Here is a 24,006-nt window from a genome sequence, read left to right on the forward strand (position 1 = left end):
GAGTTTTTATTTATTAATTCCAGTTGCATAAAGTAAGTTTGCTTTTAGATTTTAGTATGTTATTCCACTCAGATTTTGCTCAAACTCTTCATGTGTAACTTGCATGCAATCGAAACCTACATATTTCTACACTACAGATTAAATTTGAGTCCATTACTGAACTTTAGCTTTAATGAGAAAAGATTTAAAGTTTTGTCAAAAAGAAATCTGCACCATCTCTATATCCAGCAACTGTAAACACCGTCCAAAATAAAATCTAACATTAACTCTAAACAAGTAACACTATTTGCAGAACATGCTTGAAATACGGTCACGTGGACGTAAAAAAAACTTACGTTTCGTGTCCGTAAAAGATTACGTACGTTTTTCCAGTAAAATTTACGAGTTTTTTTACAGTGTAATGTTACAAAACAAGAAGATTTTGTTTTGACAATAATTGTTTTAATTGGTCTGTTTCCAGTTTTGCAACCTGCTACAAACGACAGGCCTAACAAACACAAAAAAACCTTTGTGCGCATGCGGGAAATGTTCATATCGACCAAAAGGCGAAAGCAAATTGGTCAACTAAGAACCTGCAAAAAAATCGCATTAGTATGAAGCTAACACTAACATCTGGTGGAAGTCAAAACGCTTAGGTTTCATTTCTGATAGCAATTGTTGTTTTTGGCGTGTTTGCAGTTTTTGTTTAAAAATATTCACCCATGTGGGAATGTTCATATCGTTCAGAAGCTAAAAGAGAGTTGATCAACCAAGAATCTGCACAGAAACGGTATGAATAATTCATCTGTAATGTCCAATGCATGTTTGATTTTGTTTATTGTTACCTTTGTCTTGTCAAGTCATTCAGCTACAACAAAGGTACTCTTGGGTTAACTGCCATTCCTTGCAGTTACGTTAATCTTGCAGTCTTTAGCGGTCAAACTAGTGCTTGCAACAACGTGTATGCTTGACTGTACGAAGCTTGTGAGGAAATCGGCCATAAGCTTACAAGGAATGTAACAATGCAACGGTTTACTGTACAAAGCTCGTTAGGAAACCTGTATTTCGCCAATTCGGTACATCACTAGTTAAAATTTAGGTTTAGCATTTAACCTGCGATAATCGCCACAAGGGCGCCAACCTGTACCATCTTTAGGGACCATATGTAAAGGCGAAGCCCAGGGACTCGCTGATCTTTGAATTATTCCCATGTCTAGCATTTTGTTAAATTCTTGCTTGGCTATGACCAGTTTTTCAGGAGATAAGCGGCGAGCCCTTGAATGCACCGGTGGTCCTGTTGTCACGATCAAAAAGCGTTGACAGGTATTTTTATCTCACACATAAAATAAATTGTTGATTTGGCCAGTCGCTGACGATGTTAGGAGCGACCGGCTGGTAAGTTTCCCTGCCAGCTGCAAGGTTTCTGACACTTTATAGCTTTTTCACCCAAACGGTCGAGATAAAAGCATAGTCCAGGCTGCTTTTTGGACCTAAACGTGTAGTTCATAGGCACTTCTACATCCCATTTGTTGATTTTTGATATTTGCAATTCATGCACTTTCGCCTGCCAAAGCACATCAGCTCGTAGAGCAAGTTTCCGAGGATCAGCAAAGCTTTCTTTTGCTAGAATCAAACGTATATCTTCTGGCAAAGCTTGCAAGAATATATATCGAAACAAAAAGCAGTTAGCATGGCCACACATCAGAGACAGCATCTCATCCATAAGTTGCGAAGGCTTCTTATCTCCGAGATCGTTTATACGAAATAATTTTGCGGCTCTTTCATATTCAGAAAGACTGAATATGCTCAGAAGTCGCTGCTTAATCGTGGTGTATTTTTCTTCTTCTAGTAAATCAATCAACCTACTTGCTGATCAAGTGACGCAACCACATAATAGTACTTGGTTTGATCGCATGTAATTTTCTTTAGGGCAAATTGTGCTTCCTTGGCTGTTCTGCCCAAAAAGTGGGCAGTTTAACAGACACAGCGTTTTCTTGGTTTGTCATCTTTGAAGCAAGATAAAACGTATCTTGTAGTCGGGGTCACCAATATGTAGCGAAGTTGTTTTTATTAAGCGTGTCCGGTTAAGAATGAATCGTGACACGTCAAAACGAGACAGGTAAACACAACACGAGAAAAAAGGCGTTTCTTGCAAACGTAATGCGTGTGTCGTCACCACAATATTGTGTTTAGGCTAGATCCACACACACGCTCGCGCGCCAGCGCATACTTGGTTTGTTCTTTTATAGCCAGCGTTTTACGCCGGCGCGCGAGCGTACGCTTTCGACTCGGCTGCAAAGCGTGAGGTTTCGCCCGCAAGGTGGCGCGGAGCTTGAAACCACGCTCGCGTTTTGCCGAGCGCGCGAGCGCTGGCTAAATAAATTTGATTTAGCTCACGCCGGCAAGCCAGCGCATTTGTGAAATGTCAACTTCTGATGTTTAGAAACTTTACCTGCTGGACGAAATGTATATCATGTGTGTAATGTATATTGATTTTAGGGCAGGAAATGTATATGTAGTTCTATTTTTTTAAGTCGAGAAAACCGAAATACCAATTTGAATGTCCTCTCTTGCAATGATGGCTGGCACCTGTTCACACATTAATGGTATACAGTTGCTTTTAGGGACACGTACCCGTTAACTTCCCTGATAGTCTTTGTTCGTGTTTAATGAGTTTTTCGTATCCCGCTGCTCTATTCGTATTCGTTTTTGCGCTCCCACAAAACCATTTCATTGTTCTGAAGTAGCCCTAACAGTTCAGCAAAATAAGACTTATCCACTATTCAGCATGGTTTTGTCAATTTACAGCAATCAGGAATTGTTAAATTGTATTGTATGTGTTCAAGCCTACCCGCAAGACATGGTTAAAAATGCCTGGAAGAAAATAATTTTGAAAGGTAATATATGTGGTAAGTTTGGTTATGCATTTTGGAAACTTGTAGGAATATAATTATAAAACTGACATTGCCTTGTATATGTGAAGGTGAAGATGTAAACACAGCCAAGGTTGTATTTAGGAGTTTAAAAAATATAAACGGAAAAAGGATAGCAAACATTGGTTTCTTTTATTTCTAAAAACTTTACAAAATACTTTCAACAGGAAAGCATGAAACACCAGTAAAAAAGAGGTTCAGGCTAGGTCATCACTCTAAAAACTGGCTGATGCTGAAAAACATTGTGTTACTTATCTTGGAACACTGGAAATGAAGGTATTTTTTAATTGTAAAAGTATTATTTTTGCCAATATACACATTAACAAACAGATAGACAAATGTTTACTCATATGTTTGTTTTCAGATACAACTGATCAGTTTGTGCCACACTGGCCTTTTCCCTAGAAGGATTTGATGGAAAGAAATATTGTAAATGGTTTATGAAGCAGAAGAAGACTGATTATATAATTGTTTTTAGTTCAACATGTTTGTGTGGTTTATGTTTAGATGAATTAACTTTTTAGCAAGTTTGGTTTGTTAAAACTGCATTTAACCTTTTTGCAACACATTTATTTGGAACTACCAAGTTTGCTTTTTTTTCATGATGTCATGGTTTATAACTCTTGCAAATAAAACAAATTGGAGCATTTTTTAAACTATGTTTATTGGTAGCAAAACACATGTTAATTTTTCCAAAGGAAACTTCCTTCTCACTGTTATAAGTATACCAGACAGAACTAAATTCAAATTATAATAAATAATAAGGATAGAAAGAATAACCTTTATCTATATTAACCCATACGGTACAGCCAAACATTGACTATATGAAAAGCACATGTAAAAGAGATCCTAGTTAAAGTGCGGCTGTGTGAGCCGGAGCGCCAGCGCGCGAGCTCGAGTTTTATGTCTGTGTGGACGTCACTGCGCCAGCGGGGCAGCTCGTGGGCGTACGCTAAGCTCGCGAGAAATCCTGTGTGGATCTAGCCTTACAGACAACATGCTACTGCATCGAGAACTGCGCGGACTTTGGGCTGGTTTCAGTACGTTAATCAATTTCACACTCACAAAGCACTACTTCGACTTTTTTAGTTTAATTTTGATCAGATTAGCTTTTAAGACCGTGTCAAAGTTTCTAAATCAAAAAAGGTACCCACAAAGCACAAATTCAATTTTTGTTTTATTAGGTGTGTCATAGTTCCTAAATAAACAAAGGTAAAGTATTTTTTACATAAAAACTAATGTTGTAAACCTACATTTTTAGTGCTAAACCCAAACTCACAAGCTTTTAAATTGGTCTGAGGTTGAAAGTTTAAATGTGTAGCTCCAAACGACAATGAAAAGTCGATATAAATGTGTTTTGTTGCAAAGTTATGCTTAATTTAAGCCCCACTTGTTTTTAACTAAGCCTGAACCCGACCAGGCGGCTTACAAATCTAACAAAATGTTTTTTTAGTGGCCCGAAACTGCCTGGCCTGTAAAGCGCGAGGGCTCTGCGGTTCCAAAGATGTAGAGCAACAAACACCAAATAAAACCAACAAATGAAACCTGTCCTGAAGGCGCAATAAAAAATTGTTGGTGGAAATACTTTTTTATTTTACATACATGAGTAACTGAGTTAAGCTGGACAAGGTTTGGTTTATTTTGCTTTTTGCATGGTTTGTTAAATTCTTTTGTTTAGATAGTTCATAACAATTACTTGCTTTTCTTTCTTAAGTCTTTAGCTTTACATAGTGGCGGAACCGTTTGGCAATTTTTTTGTTATCTTGGGTGACCAGTGACGAACTTTTTTTGATTTGCTGATGCACTTACAGTCCCCAAAACAGCCTATTCGCAAGTTGGTTGATAACTATTTCCAGGTCACAATAAGATGACAATCTTATAAAAACAAACAAAGTATTTCTCTAAAAAGTGCATCTTTAGTGTGTATAAAGCGCAATAAAAGGGATTAAAATTGGAAAAAGCTAATTGCTCTTTCGCCAACACGATCATTCTTCAACTAGAAAAAAGCGCAGCCGACTGAATAGACAGTGAACCCGCAATAAAATATAAGCAAATTGTTACGCAGTCCTCTTAACAGGTCACTGATAGTAGGAAACTGCTGTTTAAATTTACCAGACATTGATTGATCAACAACTTCTCGTGCTGGCCATGTACTGAATAATTTCAGCTGAGGGTCACAACGCTTGATAGCCACCCTCCATTTCTCCAGTGGAAATTTATGGTCTCCTTTATTTTCCAGTCAATTTGGCACACAACAGTATCAGCAATATGATTAAATTTCTTTAACTTTTCTTTTAAACGTTCGACTTCATCAAACAGAAGCAATACAAATCAGCTGCTCACAATAACCGTTGCGTGGCGACATGGTACGGTCATTTAATATTTTAGTTACCCACCCCATTGACATGGGTAGAGCTTAACAGTGAGCTTCAGCTTTAGCCCGGCCAAGGAATTTCTGGTGGGTGGCGCAACGGACCATAGGCGCGAAAAATGACGACAGTAAGCCTGTTTACATGCACAAATTTACCCTCAAATTTATTCCCTTTTTGACGACACCGTTTGTGTAAAAATTTACTCTCTAAACGCATCATTTCACATGACCTTAAATTTACCCTCTGTTTTTCGGTTCACTGAGTCCAGCTGTAACAGTTTGTGTTTTTATGCGAAGAGTTGTTTTATGAACAAAGACGGATTTACGTGAAAAAATACTCATTATAGCGATTTTTTACTGCTTGGAATTTCAATTAAAGATCATGTAGCTAAGTTTAAAGTTTTATATCTGTTGCCGACGAAGAAAGAAATGTCTGGTGTTAATTAACAGGCATGTAGCACTATATACAATCTTGTTTTGCACAAGGAGTATAAAATAAGCAACATAATTTCCATGTTAATGAACATTTGTTTTTATCAGATGAAAGCAGTGTCAAAAAAGCTATGCCTACAGACAAAAGGTGTGCCACAGCCATATATAAATTGGCATCTGCCTCAAAGTTACGTACAGTTGGTAATTTGTTCGGGGTCAGTTCGGCAACTGTTCACAAATACAAACCATAAATGTAAAATGGTTAAAATTAAATACACTTTTGCAACTTAACTTTGTTTCTTTTTCCAAGATTTTGTCTACTTATGTGCTCGATACTAACAAAATTTATTAAACTACCGGACAAATCAGAAGCAATTAAAATTGCAAAAAGAAAAAAAAAACAAGCATCACTTTTCCCCAGATATTTTGTGGTTTTAAATTTGTTGACTTTTCTTAAAGCATTAAAGAATTTAGGTATTTGGTTGCATCGATGGCAGTCGTATTGCTGTAACACCACCAAGAATTATTATACTAACCTAAAAGGGTGGGATTCCCTCGTGCTACAAGGAGTGGCGGATGACCAGTTGTAGTAAGATCATTGTATGATAAAAACATTCCAGCAGTTTATGTTAAAAACTTATGATCTCAAGTTTTGTCTGGTGAATTTTCTAGCTTTCGTGATGTCAACATTAAGAAGCCAGGAAGCTGTCATGATGCAACAGTGTTTAAAAATTCTCCACTCTTCCAAAACTCGGACAGGCTTCCTAAAGTTAGTTTTTACAGCCTGCTTTATAGCAGAAGTCAAATATATGTTACTTAGGCACCATCACAAATAGAAGGTGTTGAAGTACCGTTGATGCTTCTCGGTGACCCAGCCTATCCACTTTTGCCATGGCTGTACAAACCCTTCACAGGATGTAATTTGCGCGAAGAAAAATAAATCTTTTAATTTTTATTTAAGTTCCGTAAGAATAATGGTAGAAGTTGCATTTGGCAGACTAAAAGCTCGCTGGAGAATTTTAGGAAAAAAATAATAATTCTGGAATAGATTTAGCCCCAAGTATAATTGCCACTTGTTGTGCCCTGTTGTGGAAGAAAGCGTACTTGTAGCTGAGGAATTGGTTGCTAACAACGCTGCAACATCTAGCGAAGGTGCACTATGTCGTCAAGCACTTTTAAATTATTGTTCAAACAACTTGCCTTTACGTCGTTCAAGTTTTGCCAAATAATTTACATTAGCCTACTTTTAGTTAATTATTTTAATTTTCTTGTTGTTTCGACTGTTGCTTTTTGCACAGTTAATTGCTTGTTACTAATATGCTTTATAGTTTTTGTTTAACCTTTGTGATTTTCCTATTTATCCAACTTTGTCATTTTTATTTATTTAACTTTACTGTTACATCTTTTTTAAGTTGCAAGAACGTATGTGTTTATTAAAATAAACAATTAACAAAAAACTTTAAAACCAGTAAATGTAGCAAACCAGTTTTTTTTTTTTACTTTTTATTATAGCATAATTTTCGACTTAGATCCTGAAACGCAAATATAGCAAGGCAATTCCTGCAGTTAGAAGGCTACGCTTCGTTGTCACCGAAGTAGTAAATTTCTCACCACACCAAAAACCCCGACGAAAGTACTAAACTTTGCTCTTTACAGTCTAGCTGGATTTTTTTAAATTTTGCTTTAAAACCACATGTTTTTCGACTCTCATAAGCATTTCGTGTGTACAGCGTATCAGGCGACCTACTACTTTGTTTACAACGATACGGGTGAGTAGTTTGAAAAATAAACATTGCATTAGTGTATTTGTTACGTCATAGTGACTAGAAACGATTAGTGTTACATGTTTTTTTCAATTTCAATGTAAGGTATCAATCCGCACGAATACTTTGTTCTTCCCTCGTTACCTTCAGAAATTGTTTCGTTCTTCCCCATTTTTTCAAAATTTACCCACCAAATTTACTAAAATTTAGTAATTTACTCCAGTTGCTTTTTTTCTTTTTCTGATAAATCGGGGTAAATTTACGTCATTTACCCGGGTAAATTTGTGCATGTAAACAGGCTTAGTGTGTTTGGTTGGACATTGTAGTAGTTTTTTAAGACCAAGAGTTGTTGGTTTCGGGCTACAGGTGTTAAAATTTTAACAGGTTGTCTTCAACAAACATACCGGTAGTTAAAAGTATATGTCGTGTATACAAATAACAAGATAAAAAGCTTGTGTATTAGCACTTATGGTCTGCCAAACGCAAGAGTTGTCACAGTAACACTAACTAATATAGGTCACTCCTAATCATTCAGAAAATTAGTAAATTTGCTACTCAAAGTAGCTATGTAAGATGCAACTATTTTTGTGTAGCTGCAAATCTATGCATACTGGATGGGTTGCACTAAACGAAAATAAGGACAACCGAAAATTTTTATACAAAACACACGTTTTCGTACAAATCTTTGCATTTATACAAGCCATGACATATAATGCCATATATTTTGCCAAAAACAATCTGTTCCAGTAACTCTTGGTTCGCACAAAATACTTCGTACATCTCACGACAATTCAGGTCTAGGTTTAACCGTCATTTCACTAAGTTGGTTCCTTGTAATTGTAAAAAATCAGACAAAAAAAGAATCGGGTAAAAACAAAGACATTTCTCACAAATAAGAAAAATACATTTTACTGTGACAATGCTCTTCAAAAATAGGACAAATCTTAAGCAATAACGAAGATATGGCAACCCTGCATAATAGTCAAAGTGAGGAGCCAGCATGGTTTGAAGCAAACTTAAAGACAGCCATTTTCGGTCGCTATTGGACCAAAATATGATCCAGGCCAGTTTATTGTAATCTTAGACTATACACCAGTTCCAGTTGGATGTGGCATTCTATTGGCGTTTGAAAGGTTTTTGCCTCATTTTGGGCTTTTATTGTTCATTATTTTCCAAAATTGACCACATTTTACAACTTTTTGCCCAGATATGAAAGCCAAGGGTGCAGTCCTTTCTTTTAGTGCTGTAATGTAACAAATATGTTGGTGTGTTGATTTGTGCCCAGAAAAATAAACCAGTGAACATATCGTGATGTTTTAAATGTGTATTTTGCTTGAAAGGTGACCAAAATAATAACCAAACACACAGCACCTGCTGTCGTTCAAAAGTTCAAACTAACGAGTGAAGTAAAGACCAAAAACCATGTAAATTTAGATAGTTTATTCACTCAAACCAGTGAGTGAAGTTGTTTCGTCGTTTTTTAGAGTGTATTTATTATCTTACCCGCAGTCACCACTCAGTCAGCCGCTTAGTTTCTTAGCCGGTTTTGTAAGGAAACGTGCGTTTGCGTTGCGCCCAACAGAAATAATTTATCTCGAGAAATGAATTTTTAATTTCTAGTTACAATTAAAAAGGATGGGGAAAACGAGAACAACCGGAGGAAAAGAATTGTCAGTGTGGAAAATCATCCAGTGTCGCTTGCCAGCATAGCCTTCCACTTTGTTGCCGAAAAGCCCGCTGCAACGTTACAGAAAGCCTAGAGATTTAAGCGGTATGATATTTTAAGGATTTCATTTGGCCAGAAGAACAACTGTCGTCAAGACAGCGGTGTACGAGGCGTTCTTTAAAGTTGGGACTCAAACTTACTTTTAGGGAATTTTTCAATGAGGATGATAGTGGTCGCATTGAATTTTTGGATCATTGCTGTGCAAGTTTGAATAACTCACATTTTATAACACAAGACTATATTAAGAAAACATCCAAGAACCGCTGTTTTTGCACAGAACGTCGCATCACCCCAGGTACATTTTCGCGGACCAACCCAGAATAGCCTGGGGTACATCTTTTCCACGTCTCCTAAGATCGTTTACAAAAAAGCTTTAACCATCGGTGACCCATGGACATATCAAACAAGTTGCCATCGGGTTCTTGCAAAAAGTACGCTTTGTGTGGGAAACATGGTGTACATGTGGCGATGGTGCATGAGCACTGTCATTTTGCCACACAGGGCTAAGATATAAAGTTAATACCAGTTAAGGATTGGTCATTTACCTTTATTTCAACGTTTGGTCTTTTTACCTTGGCTGCTATAAACACTTTTTGCCTGAGTGCTACTATCTTTACTGACTTCGGTATCTATCACATCAAACACACACATACAGAGATTTTGCATTAAAATTTGCGTGTTTTATTACTTGTCTGTTGAACTGTGCATTACATAGGAACATAAAACATATACCGTAATTTTCCAAGTATAGTGCGCCCCCGTGTATAATACGCACCCTAAAAATGGCATGTCGATGCTGGAAAAAAGCCTGTACCCATGTATAATACGCACCCAAATTTTTACTCTTAAATCCGTAAACAAAAAATTATTTCAGAAAAAAGATTATTCTGCCGGTCAGTATCACTGCGCATGTGCTCGCAAACTCGATAGCGAAAAATGTTTAGGAATTGTGTAGGGTACATCGTGACAGCAAACGAGATCTTACTGGTCGCGTTCAAGCGGAACCGATCTTAATACTTGCAGAGAACATTTTTATTTTTAAAACACAAATGAAGTTTAATATGTATCAGATTAAAATACCTAAAAATCAGAATAATTAAATTCAAACTTATATACAAAATTTTCGTTCGATCCGTTGCATATCGGCAATGATATCACCCCATTTACGTTGTCGCTAAATGGGCAGTGTGCAGTATTTGACAATAACACACCATCAAGGATTGCACCATCGCATCAAACGATGTGTCGTCAATTATGAATTTTACTGACTAAGTGTGTTGGGCAGGATGGCTAAATGTGATGCGCGATTGACAACAAACAAGAAGAAAGGTGTGATTTAAAGTTTTATTTCGAGGCAGATTTTCTTCAAAATTTGTTGTACCCATGCATAATGCGCACCCTAGATTTTAGGACAATAAATTAAGTAAATTTTGCGCATTATACATGGAAAATTACGGCAATTCCGCGCCTGTAAGCTCAACCAGTGTGCGTGATTAATTGGCTTCAGTGGTGAGCCGTTATTGCAAGGTTTTAAGTAAGCAGAATTGGTGTGTAAGGATTTGGCAGGCCTTCCGAAATAATTCATGAGCATTACTGCAAAAAAAAATAACACACTGTAGGCATTCTACTGGCAAACAAATGCGAGCCTCCCATCATAAGTGTAACCCGCCCACGAGCTTTGACAGATACCAGATCATTGCCAAAGATAAAAAATGTTAAGTACAAAACGAATCACTCAGTTTATTAGTGCATCTCCAGAAAATAGAGCAAAATTTGTTTCGAAAATTTGGGGATAGCATTAAGTAATCAGCAAAGACTTGCTAGGTGTGTATGCAGTGAAGAGCTCGAAAATCCTTCAAGACAACCTAGTTTTATTGGAACCTTAAGTAAAACGTATCAACATGCACCTGATTTCAGTTTATTTTACGATCCAGTCTTCTCTCGCGTTTCCCGTTTTTTTTAAATACTGTGCCTAGCCTACCCACTTTTAATTGATTATAATTTCTAGTTTCTACTCTGTATTCTGTTATAAAGTTAATATTCTGCTGAAGATCCGCCCAACGTTGATGTTTCCAATTGCTGCGTCGTTGAAACCTTGAAAGTCGGTTGTTTTATGTTAGGTTCGTCGTAGGCTTATGTCGGTCCAAGGGTGGCATGGTGAAAAAAAGCTGCAAAATCTATGGCATGCGGACGATGCAGTCCTGCTTGCAGGATCAAAGCAATTACTTTAACGATCTTTCAAGCTGGTGAAAATACAAAGTGAAACAATAGGTCTGGTTATATACCTAAAAAAAACAGTTATGGTGGTTGCAAAACATCCCATAACAAGTGCTATTGTAATCTCCTGTTTAAGTATTTTAGAACAAATACACCGTTTCATCTACTTGGGAGCAAACATAAGTGATTCTGAAAGTGAGTCCCAAGAAATCAGTCGGGGGCTAGCTGTAGCAAGAACAGTCACACACAATATTTGGAGAGATGCAACCATCAGCAAAAGCCTAAAGGTATATCTAATTAAATCTTTGGTTTGCCCTTGAGCAACTGATCGCGCTAAGCTTGAACGTTTTGAAATGTACTGCTATCGTCGCTTGCTAAGAATTCCAAAAAAATAATAAAGTACAACGGACACATAAATCGACACCCCGAAACTTTGAAATATTTGTGCTTACATGGATCCCACGGCAAGAGATTAAGGGGAAGGCAAAGACTGCAATATATAAGGCGAATTAAACATGCAGGGAATGATACATACTTCTGGAGCTAACTCGATGCTGCTGAAACCGACAGAGCAGGAAAGAAGAAATATGTTATATACTATGAGAAGTTAAGAGTTGTACCGCTGCCCTTGGGCCTAAAAGGTCGGATTTAATATTTTCTATAATAATCCAGAAACATTTATGTTTACAATTGTGTTTTCGCAGAGACTAAACTTCCTGTTTCTCCGGGCGTCTAAAGCAGCGCGTGTTAGTGTGATTTTCAGATTTATTTCAGTCTACTGTTCCTTGCTTCTTTCATAATATGATTGATTACTCTTCAGGCCTCTTCATTTCTTTTTGCTAAAAAAGCGCTGAACAGTGACGAACTCTGGGATGGATCGGACCATTATAACGAATAAAGTGGACGGTCCTGAATAGTTTTGAAGTTTTAGCTAATTTCCAGCAAATCGTAAGAACTGGAAAATGTGTATTAACTTGTTGTTGACAAATGCAATTTGTAGGGAATTGAATACTGGATTATCCGACATGTATGATTTCCTATCCATTTGTGGTTGCATGACAATCGAATTTTGTACTAAGGGATGGAGCGTAGAAGTTGCAAACAGCCTTGAAAAAAAAAACACAAAAACCAAGACAATCTAGCAATATTCCCAGATGTACATATGGCCATATCTCCGAAACAAATGATATACATGCAACAAGCGTCCATACCGATGGTTTTTCTAAAAGATGAAGTCATAGCAACAACTAAAACAGAGAGGAAATCAGATGTTGAAACGAAAATTACATAACAAACAATCAATGAGCTATTCGTGCAAAAGAAATGTTAGATGGAAACAAAACTGTTTTGAAAATAAACAAAGCAACAAAGTTACAACTCAGTAAAGATTTATTTCAACACTAACTTAAAAACGTTTCAATACCCAGTACAAATACAAACACCTCACAGTCAATCTACGCATATTTATAAGTTATTACACACTGGAATACATGCGTCCTATTAATCTACAAATCATATCTGCAAAAATCGCTATGAAAATGCCTAAAACAAAAATTATCGTCATTTTTCCACTCTCTCCCCGTTGCCCTCAATGCAGTTTTGGGGCTTCCTTTTGCAGCCGCCATTACGCTTCAATTTGCTTCAACCGTGACGGCCAGTAGCGCAATCCAGTGTTTATAGAGATCAGTGCGAATAATGCACAATTATCGTACTAGTTTGTGGGTACAGTGGAACAGCGGGTAGAGCTACTAACACTATAACGAGGATCTACCCCCAAAAGGACCCTATTTCCGGTAGGTGGCACAATAGAGCATTCCGCGCCAAAAGGACGTATTATTAAAGGTGCACTTAGTTTGATTTGTTTTATAAACTGGATATTAAACTTTATTAAATGGACATTAAATTTACTAATTGTCATGTAGAGCTTAAAAAAGAAAATGGACATTAAGTTTATTAAATGCAACGTGAAAGAAATAAAGGTGCAGCAAGAAGGTGACAGCAAAGTGAGTTGTTTTAAAGTGTAAAGTAGTCGTTAAAAATTTAGCAACATAACTTAATTTTTTGTGTTTATTATACAGATAAAGAAAGAAAAAGAAAAATAAGAAGGTAATAAAGATTATTAATTAGGAAATCTGTGTGCCAGATGATTTAACACAAATTGAGTCAGATTTCTAAAAACATCAAGTCATTTGCTATATATATGTTCTTTTCTACAGGTTTATGCCGTACCGACAATTTCACGCTTTACAACAGTAAGTGACCTGTTTATAATCATTTCAATGCAATGTCTTACTATTATATGTCTTGTATATATTTCACAGACAGAACAAAATATCTCGAAACGCAAAGTAAGCAATGTGGTGTAGCTAAAATTTGGTGTAATTAATCCATCTGCATTATTTTTTACAGATGGCTTCCCAGAAACAAATTTTATAACACAAGTAAGATCAATTTTTTTTTAAATGTCTATTTATGAAATAGATGACAACATTGTGTCTTTTAGAATTCAGAAGAGCCCCATTGAAAAAAATGTATGTATGTGGCATTGTTAATCTTATTTTTAATAAAGCATAGACAGTGGATTTTAGTAAGGTTAATAGGTCAATTGATTACGTCTATGATACAGCTAATGACATCACTATTTTTGTAGATGCCACGACAAGACAACTCGGCTGAAAATGTATGTGGCATTGTTAATTGTACTTGTAATAACACATAGACGGTGGATTTTAGTAAGGTTTTGATGTCAATTGATTATGTCTATGATACAGCTAATGACATCACTATTTTTGCAGATGCCATGCCACAACAAGACAGTTAGGCTGAAAATGTGAGTATGTGGCATTGTTAATTGTACTTGTAATAACACAGACAGTGGATTTTAGTAAGGTTTTTAGGTCAATTGATTATGTCTAAGATACAGCTAATGACATCACTATTTTTTGTAGATGCCACAAGACAGCTCGGCTGAAAATGTAAGTATGTGGCATTGTTAATTGTACTTGTAATAACACATAGACAGTGGATTTTAGTAAGGTTTTGATGTCAATTGATTATGTCTATGTTACTGCTAATGACATCACTATTTTTGTACATGCCACAACAAGACAGTTAGGCTGAAAATGTGAGTATGTGGCATTGTTAATTGTACTTGTAATAACACATAGACAGTGGATTTTAGTAAGGTTTTGATGTCAATTGATTATGTCTATGATACAGCTAATGACATCACTATTTTTGTAGATGCCACAACAAGACAGCTCAATTGAAAATGTAAATTGTTAAATGCCTTCAAATGTGAACTTTTTTCAAACTGTTGCTGTGCTTTGCAGAAAGAAGAGAAATAAAAATGAACAAGTGGTTTATGGTGTCTTTTTTGAAAGTTTTAAAGTAAAGATAACAATGCACTGATGATCACAACAGTGAATGTTAAAGTGTCTGCATAATGTGTTCTACATACACAAGTTCTTTGTCAGTTATGTTTATGATAAAAAGATAACAAAATTTATGATTTTATTTACTAATATGAGAACTCATGTAAAATATCATGAGAATTCCAACCACACCCATGGGGCTCTCATTTGTGGTAGTTGGCATTTTTGATAACCCAGACGCCTCGCCAGTAGCCCTATGAAACTGGGGGTTTGTAGTACAACCACACCTGTTGAGCGTTCAAGACTGCAGGGTTTAAATCTGCAGACTTAAGGCTAACCACACCTGTTGAAGTGTTAAAAACCTCTTGCCGTAATAGTAAAATACTATTGCAGTGAGTCAATCACACTCAGGCGTTCAAGCTAAATGCTTAAGGGTTAACCACACTCCGGCGTTGAAGCGAAAAAGCTTAAGGGTTAACCACACTCAGGCGTTCAAGCGAAAAGCTTAGGGGTTGACCACAATAATGTGTTTCAGGAAAAAATGCTTATTAGGTAATAACACTTTTAAAGCATTTGTACTGATACTGATAAACTTTTCAAACAATGTAAAAAAAGTAATATTTTGTCTAGATATTGCAGCATTTAAGGGCAAATAAACCTATTGTCCACAATGGAACATAGTGCAATTCTGTCAAGACAGCTGTTGTGAAAACCTTGTTTGCATCGCACACACTTAACCCACTCCCCTTTCATAATGCTGGTATTGTCTAACATGGTGCCAGATTGACATATTTTACACTGGTCCCTCTTCAGACTTCCTTGAAGGCAGTTACCAGAAATACATTGGAAAATTACTTTTCGACATAAAGATGTAAAAGCTGGCTGCAGAAGATTTGTGCCTGCTGTAAGCCATTTTGCGTACATGCAAATGAAAACACCACAACTAGAAGAATCGTTTTGTGGTCTTCGCATCGGAACTTCCACTGATTCTAGTTGGGAATGGAATTTTTCGGACAGCAGGTAGTTAGCCAACTCCTTTGCAGCTTGAATCTTTGCACTTGTCTTAATACAAGGCATTTCAATTGGATCCAAGTAAATAAGTTTTTTGTTTTGAATATCAATTGTCAAAAGAATCCAGTGGTACTGCGATGGGTTCCATGGAATGAAAATAAGCTTTGGGACACATCATTCTAAAGTTTTCCAACAGGACCCTTTTTTTCGAGGATCTGTGCCACCATAGAACAAACATACAAAGTATGGTTGTTGGCAGAAACTATCTGCCACAAATAACTGTTGATTACTTCATCAAAAAGCCATCTAGTTACAAAGTGTTCATCAACACTTTTTAATAGTTGCTCTTCATGTTTTGGTAAAGTTAGTTCTAGTGACTTTAAATTTGTGATGACCATTGAGGAGTTAATTAAACTCTGGCTTTATTAAAGTAAAAATACAGCAATGTATCTGCAACACAAACAATAAATGAATTGGGAAATGTAGAAAACGAATAAGCCTAAACGGAAGAGAAAACTAAACATCCTACTTTTAACGAGACAAAACACTAATGACCGGAAGGAAGTAACATGGCGTAACGGAAAGGAAAAACGGAACAAGGTAAACCGGAACACAACATAGAAATAACATTCAACACAATCTCCCCCACAAAAGAAAACAGGGAGCAAAGGAGCAAACAGGAAACAAATGTCCATGATTGAAAAATCGCATCAGTCCATTCCCCAAATCTATTAGGGGGCCTGCGGTCTCGGTGTGATCCCCGTGGGGTTGGGGTTGGTGTTATTGGAGCGTTTTCCTCCAACACCGTTTCATCACTGTCGTCAACATTAGGAGATGAAGGCTCTGCTACATTTTCGGGTGTCGTTGCATATACATCTTCTTTGGCAGCTTCAATTGACGGTCTTATGTCGTCCGTACCAGAATGCGGACACGGGGCTAGATCCGATGTGGATACCGTGTCCTCCCTTCCGTTAGAGTGGCGAATTAATGCGTATGATGGATTCGCATCAATAAGATAGACTTCATCGCATAGAGGATCGCCTTTGTTTCGAACGTGGCGCCGCAAGAGAACGGGCCCCTCTGATAACAACCAAGTTGGCATCGATGCTCCGAACATAGCTCTTCTTCGGAAACGAAACATTCTTTCATGTGGTGTTTCATTCACTGCTGTGCAAACTAATGTCCTAATTGCATGGAGAGCTTCATTTAGAACGCTTTCCCATTTTTCTTCTGACAAACCTTTGCTGTGTAACAGAAGTTTAATTGTGCGCCAAATAGTTTGATTTGCGCGTTCGCATTGGCTATTACCTGTGGGGTGGTATGGAGAAGAGTTGCTTGTTGCAATGCCTCGTTCTCAAAGAAATTGCTTAACTTCGCGACTAATGAACGATAGACCTCGGTCACTATGTATGTACGCAGGAAAACCGAAGAGACAGAAAAGGGTATTTAGACAACCAATCACTGTTTTAGATGTCATCGCAGAACACTGAAAAACAAAAGGGAATCTGCTATATTCATCAATAACTACAAGCAAGTATGGGTTTGGTCCTCTTACAGGTCCTTTAAAATCAATTGACAATCGATCCCACGGTTTAGTTGCTTGGACTAGGGATTGAGAAGCAGGTTGAAAGAATCGAGGCTTAATTTCCGCGCAAGTCTGACACTGCTGCCCGACGAGTTTCGCTTCTTCACTTGTATATGAAAGATTGTGGGTCCGGATAAAGTGATACAGTCTGGCAAAACCTGGATGACCCAGCTGTTCGTGAATCGCACGTAAGGTTTTAGTCGATGTGACGGAAGCACAAATGCGAGACATGGCATCAGGTGCAACGTTGTGAATTCCTGGTCTGTGACGAATAGAGTAACTAAACTGACCAAGTTCAAGGCGCCATGCAAGTATTTTTGTGTTCTTAATTTTTCCTCGATTTTTCTGATCAAACATGAAGCTTACGGAACGTTGATCAGTGATTAAAGTAAAATGCCTGCCTTTGAGAAATTGAGACCACTTGCGAGAGGCTTCGATGATAGCCGAGGCTTCTTTTTCAACAGCAGGATAATTTCGCTCGCATTTGTTGAGCGTACGAGACATGTACGCTACGGGTTGACCATCTTGTGACAGTATTGCTGCTACAGCATAATCAGATGCATCGGTTTCTACTTCAAAGGGAACATTATCTTTAATTGCCCCTAAGCTTGCTTTTCCATGATCAGATTTCAAGACATTAAAAGCTTCAAGAGGCTTACCTTGCAGAGGAAATTCAGTAATATACAACAGAGGTCGCGCTTTTTTTGAAAAATCTACAATCCATTTTGCGTAGTATGCAAATAATCCATTGACTCTTTTCAGTTCTTTAGTAGAAGTCGGCGGGCGCATTTCGAGTAACGGTTGTAAACGGCTTGGATCAGGACGTACTTCCCCGTGGGACACACGATATCCAAGTAAGTCTAGACTCCTTACACCAATTTTGGACTTTGCTTTATTAAAAGTCAAACCGTCACTTCTAGCAGCCTCCAGTAAACGCTCAAGATTTTCTTTGTGTTCTTTATCGGTAGCACCAGTTACGGTCATGTCGTCAAGATACGCACACCTTAGTTAGTCTATGGCGCCGTATAAATTCATCCATAAACTCGTGCGATCTTGTTCACTAATTCTTCGATTCGAGGCAAAGGATACGCATCTAGGTATGTGAACTTATTAATAGTTACTGAATAGTCGATGCAAAGACGCTTCTTTCCTCCGTGTTGTTCCACTACCAACACTTGGGCTCGCCAAGGTGATTTTGCTGGTTCCACGATTCCTGCCGCCTGCAGACGTTTAATTTCAGATTCTATGAAGTTGCGATCACCAGGGCTATATCGTCGTGACTTTGTGGCAATAGGTTTGCAGCTCGTATCCAAGAACTGAAATATGATGTAAATCAGTGTTTCTCAACCTGGGGGTCGCAAAGGTATTTTGGAGGGGTCGCGGAGGTGTTAAAAAATTCACCAAAAATAATGGAACATCCTTGGCTTAACTAAAAAATATGTAACAAGGTGTTACTGCGACCAGTTTTCGTTTAAACCGCAGCAAGTTACTGAAACAGAAAATGAATAGACATTGTTACGTAACAAAGTGGATATTGTCAGAATGAAAGACAATTGCTATTTATAGTGAATAAGAAACTAGTTATCTTATAATTGTTGTAATGCTTTGAGCAGTGTCATAGAAAGCGAAGATCTGCAGTCCCATCAGTACTTTTGCTTCAATTGTAGACATGAGCAAAAAACGCCAATATTTGAAAGAGTATTTAAAGTTCGGCTTTACATCCACAGTTAGCAATGGCACTGAAAGGCCTCAGTGTGTTATGTGCCACAGTGTCCTCAGCGCCCTCAGCGCTGAATCTATGAAGCCTTCTAAGTTGAAGCGGCATTTGGAGACAAACTCATTCCAATCTATCAGGGAAAGATTTAGATTTTTTTCGGCGTCACGAGTCCGCTTTAAAAAGCCAGAAACTTGATTTAACGGGAAAGTTTTATCAAGACAACTCGGCCCTAATACAGGCATCTTATGAAGTGGCACTAGAAATAGCGAAGCACAAAAAAACGCATGTAATTGGAGAAACCCTTATTAAACCCTGCTTGGTAAAAACGGTAAAACTCGTTCTTGGAGTTGCGAGTGAAGCAAAAATAAGACAAATATCCCTTTCCAATGATACCATTCGGAGGCGCATTGCAGACATGTCGACTGATGTGAAGGAGTTAGTTGTAAACGAAATACAAGAATCCCCAATGTTTTCTTTCCAAGTGGATGAATCGACCGACGTAACTTCATGTGCCCAGTTGCTAGTTTTTGTCAGATACATTCACTGTGGAGACATCAAAGAAGAATTTTTGTTCTGTAGTGAACTCGAAGGCACCACAAGAAGCGTGGATGTGTTGGAAAAAGTAAAAATGTTTTTTGCTGCAACAAAGCTGCAGTGGAAAAATGTTTGCGGAGTTTGCACTGATGGAGCTCCAGCGATGTTAGGTTCGCACTCTGGATTTCAAACAAAAGTTAAGGAACTTTCTCCGATGGCAAAAGGAACACATTGCATCATTCATAGATATGCACTTGCCAGCAAAACTTTGCCTGTCTCTCTCCACGACGTACTAAAGTCAGTAATACACATTGTCAATTGGATCAAATCAGGAAGTCTTAACACGCGCCTATTTAAACAACTCTGTAAAGACATGAATTCCACCCATGAGGTATTGCTATTTTACACGTCTGTGCGTTGGCTGTCAAAGGGAAATGTTCTAAGCCGCGTTTTTGAGATGAGGGACGAAATTAAGTCATTTGCAGAAATTAAAAAGAAAGACCTCTTGCCTTACTTCAATGATGATTTCTGGATTAAAAGTCTCGCTTATTTAGCTGACATTTTTGAAAAATTGAACAGTCTAAACCTGAAGTTACAGGGTAAAGACACGTACATTATCCAACTCCGAGACAATCTTATGGCTTTGCAGAATCGGCGTCGAAAAGTAATACAAGGGAACATTGCCATGTTCGAAAATTTGTCCAGTGTTTTTGAATAATCTGAAGAGCTTGATGAGCAATTAAAGACATTAATTACACAGCATCTTCAATCCCTTGAAGTTGAGTTTGAACGATACTTTCCTGAGCTCAGAGAAAAAGATGCTTTACTTGTCCGAAATCCGTTCTCTGCTACTTTAGATGTTGCCGATATTCCCGATGAACTACAAGACCAATTTTGCGATCTTCGAAATGATTCGTCAGCACGAGATGCTTTTGATGAAATGTCTCTTTCGCAGTTCTGGTGCGGCATGTATAAGTCGTACCCCCAACTATCTGAACAAGCTTTTCGGATATTGCTTCCGTTTGCCACAACGTATCTCTGCGAGAGTGGTTTCTCGGCACTTGTACATATCAAGACGAAGGCACGAAATCGAATGATGGTTGAAGATGATATGAGACTGGCACTGTCAATCACAGAACCACGGATTGCAAAGTTGGCCATTCAGATACAACGCCAACCCTCCCATTAATTATTTTCAGTCATTTACAATAAATGTTTTCGAGTTGTACTGTAGTGCGATATGTATAGTTCCAGAAGGGGGTCGCGGTCTGTACTAAAACGTTAAAAGGGGTCGCAGAACAAAAAAGGTTGAGAAACACTGATGTAAATGGTTCACCTTTGGTCGTTTACGGGGAAGCTCATCACCACTTTCAGACCAAATCACCTTTCTTTTTGTTTTAACAGATATGTGTTTTGGAATTTTTGAAATTCAAGTTTATCATCATAACAACAGGTTTTTGCTAAGTTATCTTTGATGCATTCGAGGTCTTGAATAGCTTGCTGCAAACCTTTTTGTGAAGGTACATCATAAGACATATTTTTTATGTCAACCAACAAATCGTTGAATTTGCGGATGGTTTGCTGTCTTGGAGTGTCTTCATTCCCAACAGTGGGTGAACTCACAGTTGTGTTTGAACACAATGAATAAGTTGAAATGATATTACTTGTAACAGCTTCTTCATTCGGTTTTGATGCACTTATAGCGTTCACAACATTTGGATCCAACAGCATGTGAACAGAATTTTGTTACCATTCTGGTAAGCTGGACCAATCAACATCATCATACTTGTTAAACACAGTTGCATGGCAAGAAGTGTCGGGTAAAATCTGCACAAGTGCATTTGGAAAATTCATCCTTTGATCCCAATTGCACAGTGTACATTTGGTCAGTAGATTCAATGTTAACAGAGAATACATTTCCATTTCTTGCAATTGTGTTTGATTGCAAATTCGCAGACTCCCCAATTATTTGAATACAATGTTTTACCAATTTTCTTGGTCTGTTTTGTAAAAAGTCAGGAACAGAACTGTTGTAACTTCTGCAGTTGCTTGAAGATCTCAAGTTTTCTTGCTTATACCTAGATTATATACTTTTTTTTCATACACGGACAGTCAACTATAATTAAATAAAAATGTATACATGTGACACATGTTCATATTCCTTAACAAGTTGAATACTTTAGCAAATGTTGTACAAACAGGGATCCAACTGACTATATATTTTGGTTGCAGCTTACTTGGTTTTTCCTTCTGGGAGAAAATCTTTGTGTAAACTTGTAATCAGTCCAGATCAAGATTTGTCTGTTCTGAAACGCGTATGGCATTCTTTTAAAACTCGATTTTGTCTTTCCACACCATTGTTGGTGCGAACAAGTACTTTTAATTGATCTGCTCGATACAGCCACAACCAACGCTAAAAACATACCTGTCATAAATACCTAGCTTGCATCTTTTATTTAACAACCTTCCTTACCTCTTTTCGTGATAGCCAAGTTTTAATAAAGTACTTTTGAAGTTTATCACTATCAATCCATTAAACACATGACTGAAAATTGTGTAATGCTGTTTGGTAAGTTTCCTCACTTTCAGCTCTCGAACACCGTTTTCAGACTTTTTAACCCAACGCTCCCATGCTTGCTCATGATGAAAGTCGCATATTAAAACATGGCAATCTGCCAAAGTATATAGTTTATATACTAGTATTTTCATTAAACATACACATAACTAAGTTCAAAATTAAAAACAAGCTTACCTGAAAAAACAGTTTCAATGGCATGTATTTCAGCATCACATTTGTCTGTCATAAAAAAAGTTGGTTTCCAGCCAGGTGTCCATTTCTTCAAAATTGAAAGAGCTTCTTCAATATCAATTTGTCTCTCATTTTGTGTGATAAAACTAGCCACAACCTGGTAGTTCATGTTTGTTTTAACACACAAAAAAACAACAATGGCAGGGCATATTTTGAAGTCTTATATGTAGCATCTAGTAGGCACATGTCCCGCCCGTAACAAAGAAGAAGTTTTCGCTGCCAATGAAGTTGATAGACAAACAACATAGTTTGCTCTGATGCCATTACAGGAGGTGTTTTTTCATCCGCAAGGTCTAAATTAGTGCTGTTGACCACATTAGGAATATATGGTCTAAAAAAATGTTGTCCTCTGGATTACCAGTAAAGATACAATGGCAAACGTTCAAAAGCTCGCTTTGGTTGACCCGCGAATGCTAAATATCGTCAGGAAAAAAAAAACCTTCACAATTGACCCCACTCGCTTATTTTATTAACAAACCATTGCAGTATCTGTGATTGGGGATCCCAAACTCGAAAGCACGACAGAAAATGACGAAGACAACCGAAAGCAGGAGATTATCGCCCACATCCTGTCATCCAGGCCAAAGACTTTAAAGCAGTGGTTCCCAACCTGGAGTTCGCGGACCCCCGAGGGGTCTATGAGATGGTTTCAGGGGGTCCGTGGAAGGAAAACAATTTTCGTAACATTAACCAACAAAAACATACTTTTGCGTTTCCAAACCCTTTTTACATTCATGCATATGGATACAAATTGTTTATCACAACCATTTGCTAAGAACAATTAGTTGCTTGTGATTGTTAGCCCCAATGTGACATCATAATACACATTGGCAATAGACTTGACAGGACAATACTTGTGCCTGCTGCAGTGCAGAAACTTCATTGAGATTAAAGGACTGTAAAGGTAGTTACAATGTCTAAAATGCGGAAGTATAAAAATGATAACACAGCGCTCGGTTTTACGTTTACCGTCGACCGAGATGGCACAGAAAAGCCACAGTGTTTCCTATGTGGAAAAGTTCTTGCTAACAGTAGCATGAAACCTGCTACATTAAAAGATTATTTCAATACTAGTCACTCCAGCTGTTCTTCGTACAGTTCTGATTTATTTAGCTGCAAAAAGGCTCGGAAAAGGGTGGAACGTTGGAAAAGCATGGCTTTGGTAAAACAAAAAAACCTTTGGTTGAAGCATCGTATAAAGTAGCTTACCACATAGCAAAAAGCCGCATACGATTGCAGAAACGTTAATAAAACCGTGTGCTCTGGAAATCGTCGAGCTGGTCTGTGGTTCAGAACGGAAGAAAAAAGTTGAAGATATACCGATGTCAAATAACGGCATTAAGTCGCGAATAGCGGACATTTCGAAAAATATACTCAAACAAGTCCATGAGTTAGGTGCCTCCCCTTTTGCGTTTAGCATGCAACTTGATGAAAGTACGGATGTATCTCAGTGCAGCCAGCTCTTGGTTTTTGTACGTTACGTTCATAATGACAGATTCAGAGAAGAATGTTTATTTTGTGAACCTCTGTTGCAAACGACAAAGTCGATTTAAAA

The 24,006-nt window shown here is 37.7% G+C and overlaps 1 protein-coding gene, 1 long non-coding RNA gene and 2 pseudogenes across 2 annotated transcripts; 2 read left to right on the top strand and 2 right to left on the bottom strand.

The window, feature by feature from the left end:
• Positions 1-400: 400 nt before the first annotated feature.
• Positions 401-3,561, top strand: LOC145219033 (uncharacterized). Its single transcript, XR_013857811.1, has 3 exons — positions 401-2,876; positions 3,080-3,188; positions 3,277-3,561. It is a non-coding gene; the product is annotated as an uncharacterized LOC145219033 (long non-coding RNA).
• Positions 3,562-16,353: 12,792 nt separating this feature from the next.
• On the bottom strand, positions 16,354-17,618 carry LOC145219589 (uncharacterized; annotated as a pseudogene).
• A 1,777-nt stretch (positions 17,619-19,395) lies between these two features.
• On the top strand, positions 19,396-20,950 carry LOC145218981 (protein FAM200A-like). The gene has a single exon (XM_080086398.1). The coding sequence runs from the start codon at positions 19,524-19,526 to the stop codon at positions 20,358-20,360; it is 837 nt and encodes a 278-aa protein (XP_079942524.1). The 5' UTR covers positions 19,396-19,523; the 3' UTR covers positions 20,361-20,950.
• On the bottom strand, positions 20,408-22,628 carry LOC145219591 (uncharacterized; annotated as a pseudogene).
• Between the last annotated feature and the right edge of the window lie 1,378 nt (positions 22,629-24,006).

This window comes from Phallusia mammillata, chromosome 3 (genome assembly GCF_965637545.1).
Source record: "Phallusia mammillata chromosome 3, kaPhaMamm4.hap1.1, whole genome shotgun sequence".
Taxonomy (NCBI): Eukaryota; Metazoa; Chordata; class Ascidiacea; order Phlebobranchia; family Ascidiidae; genus Phallusia; species Phallusia mammillata.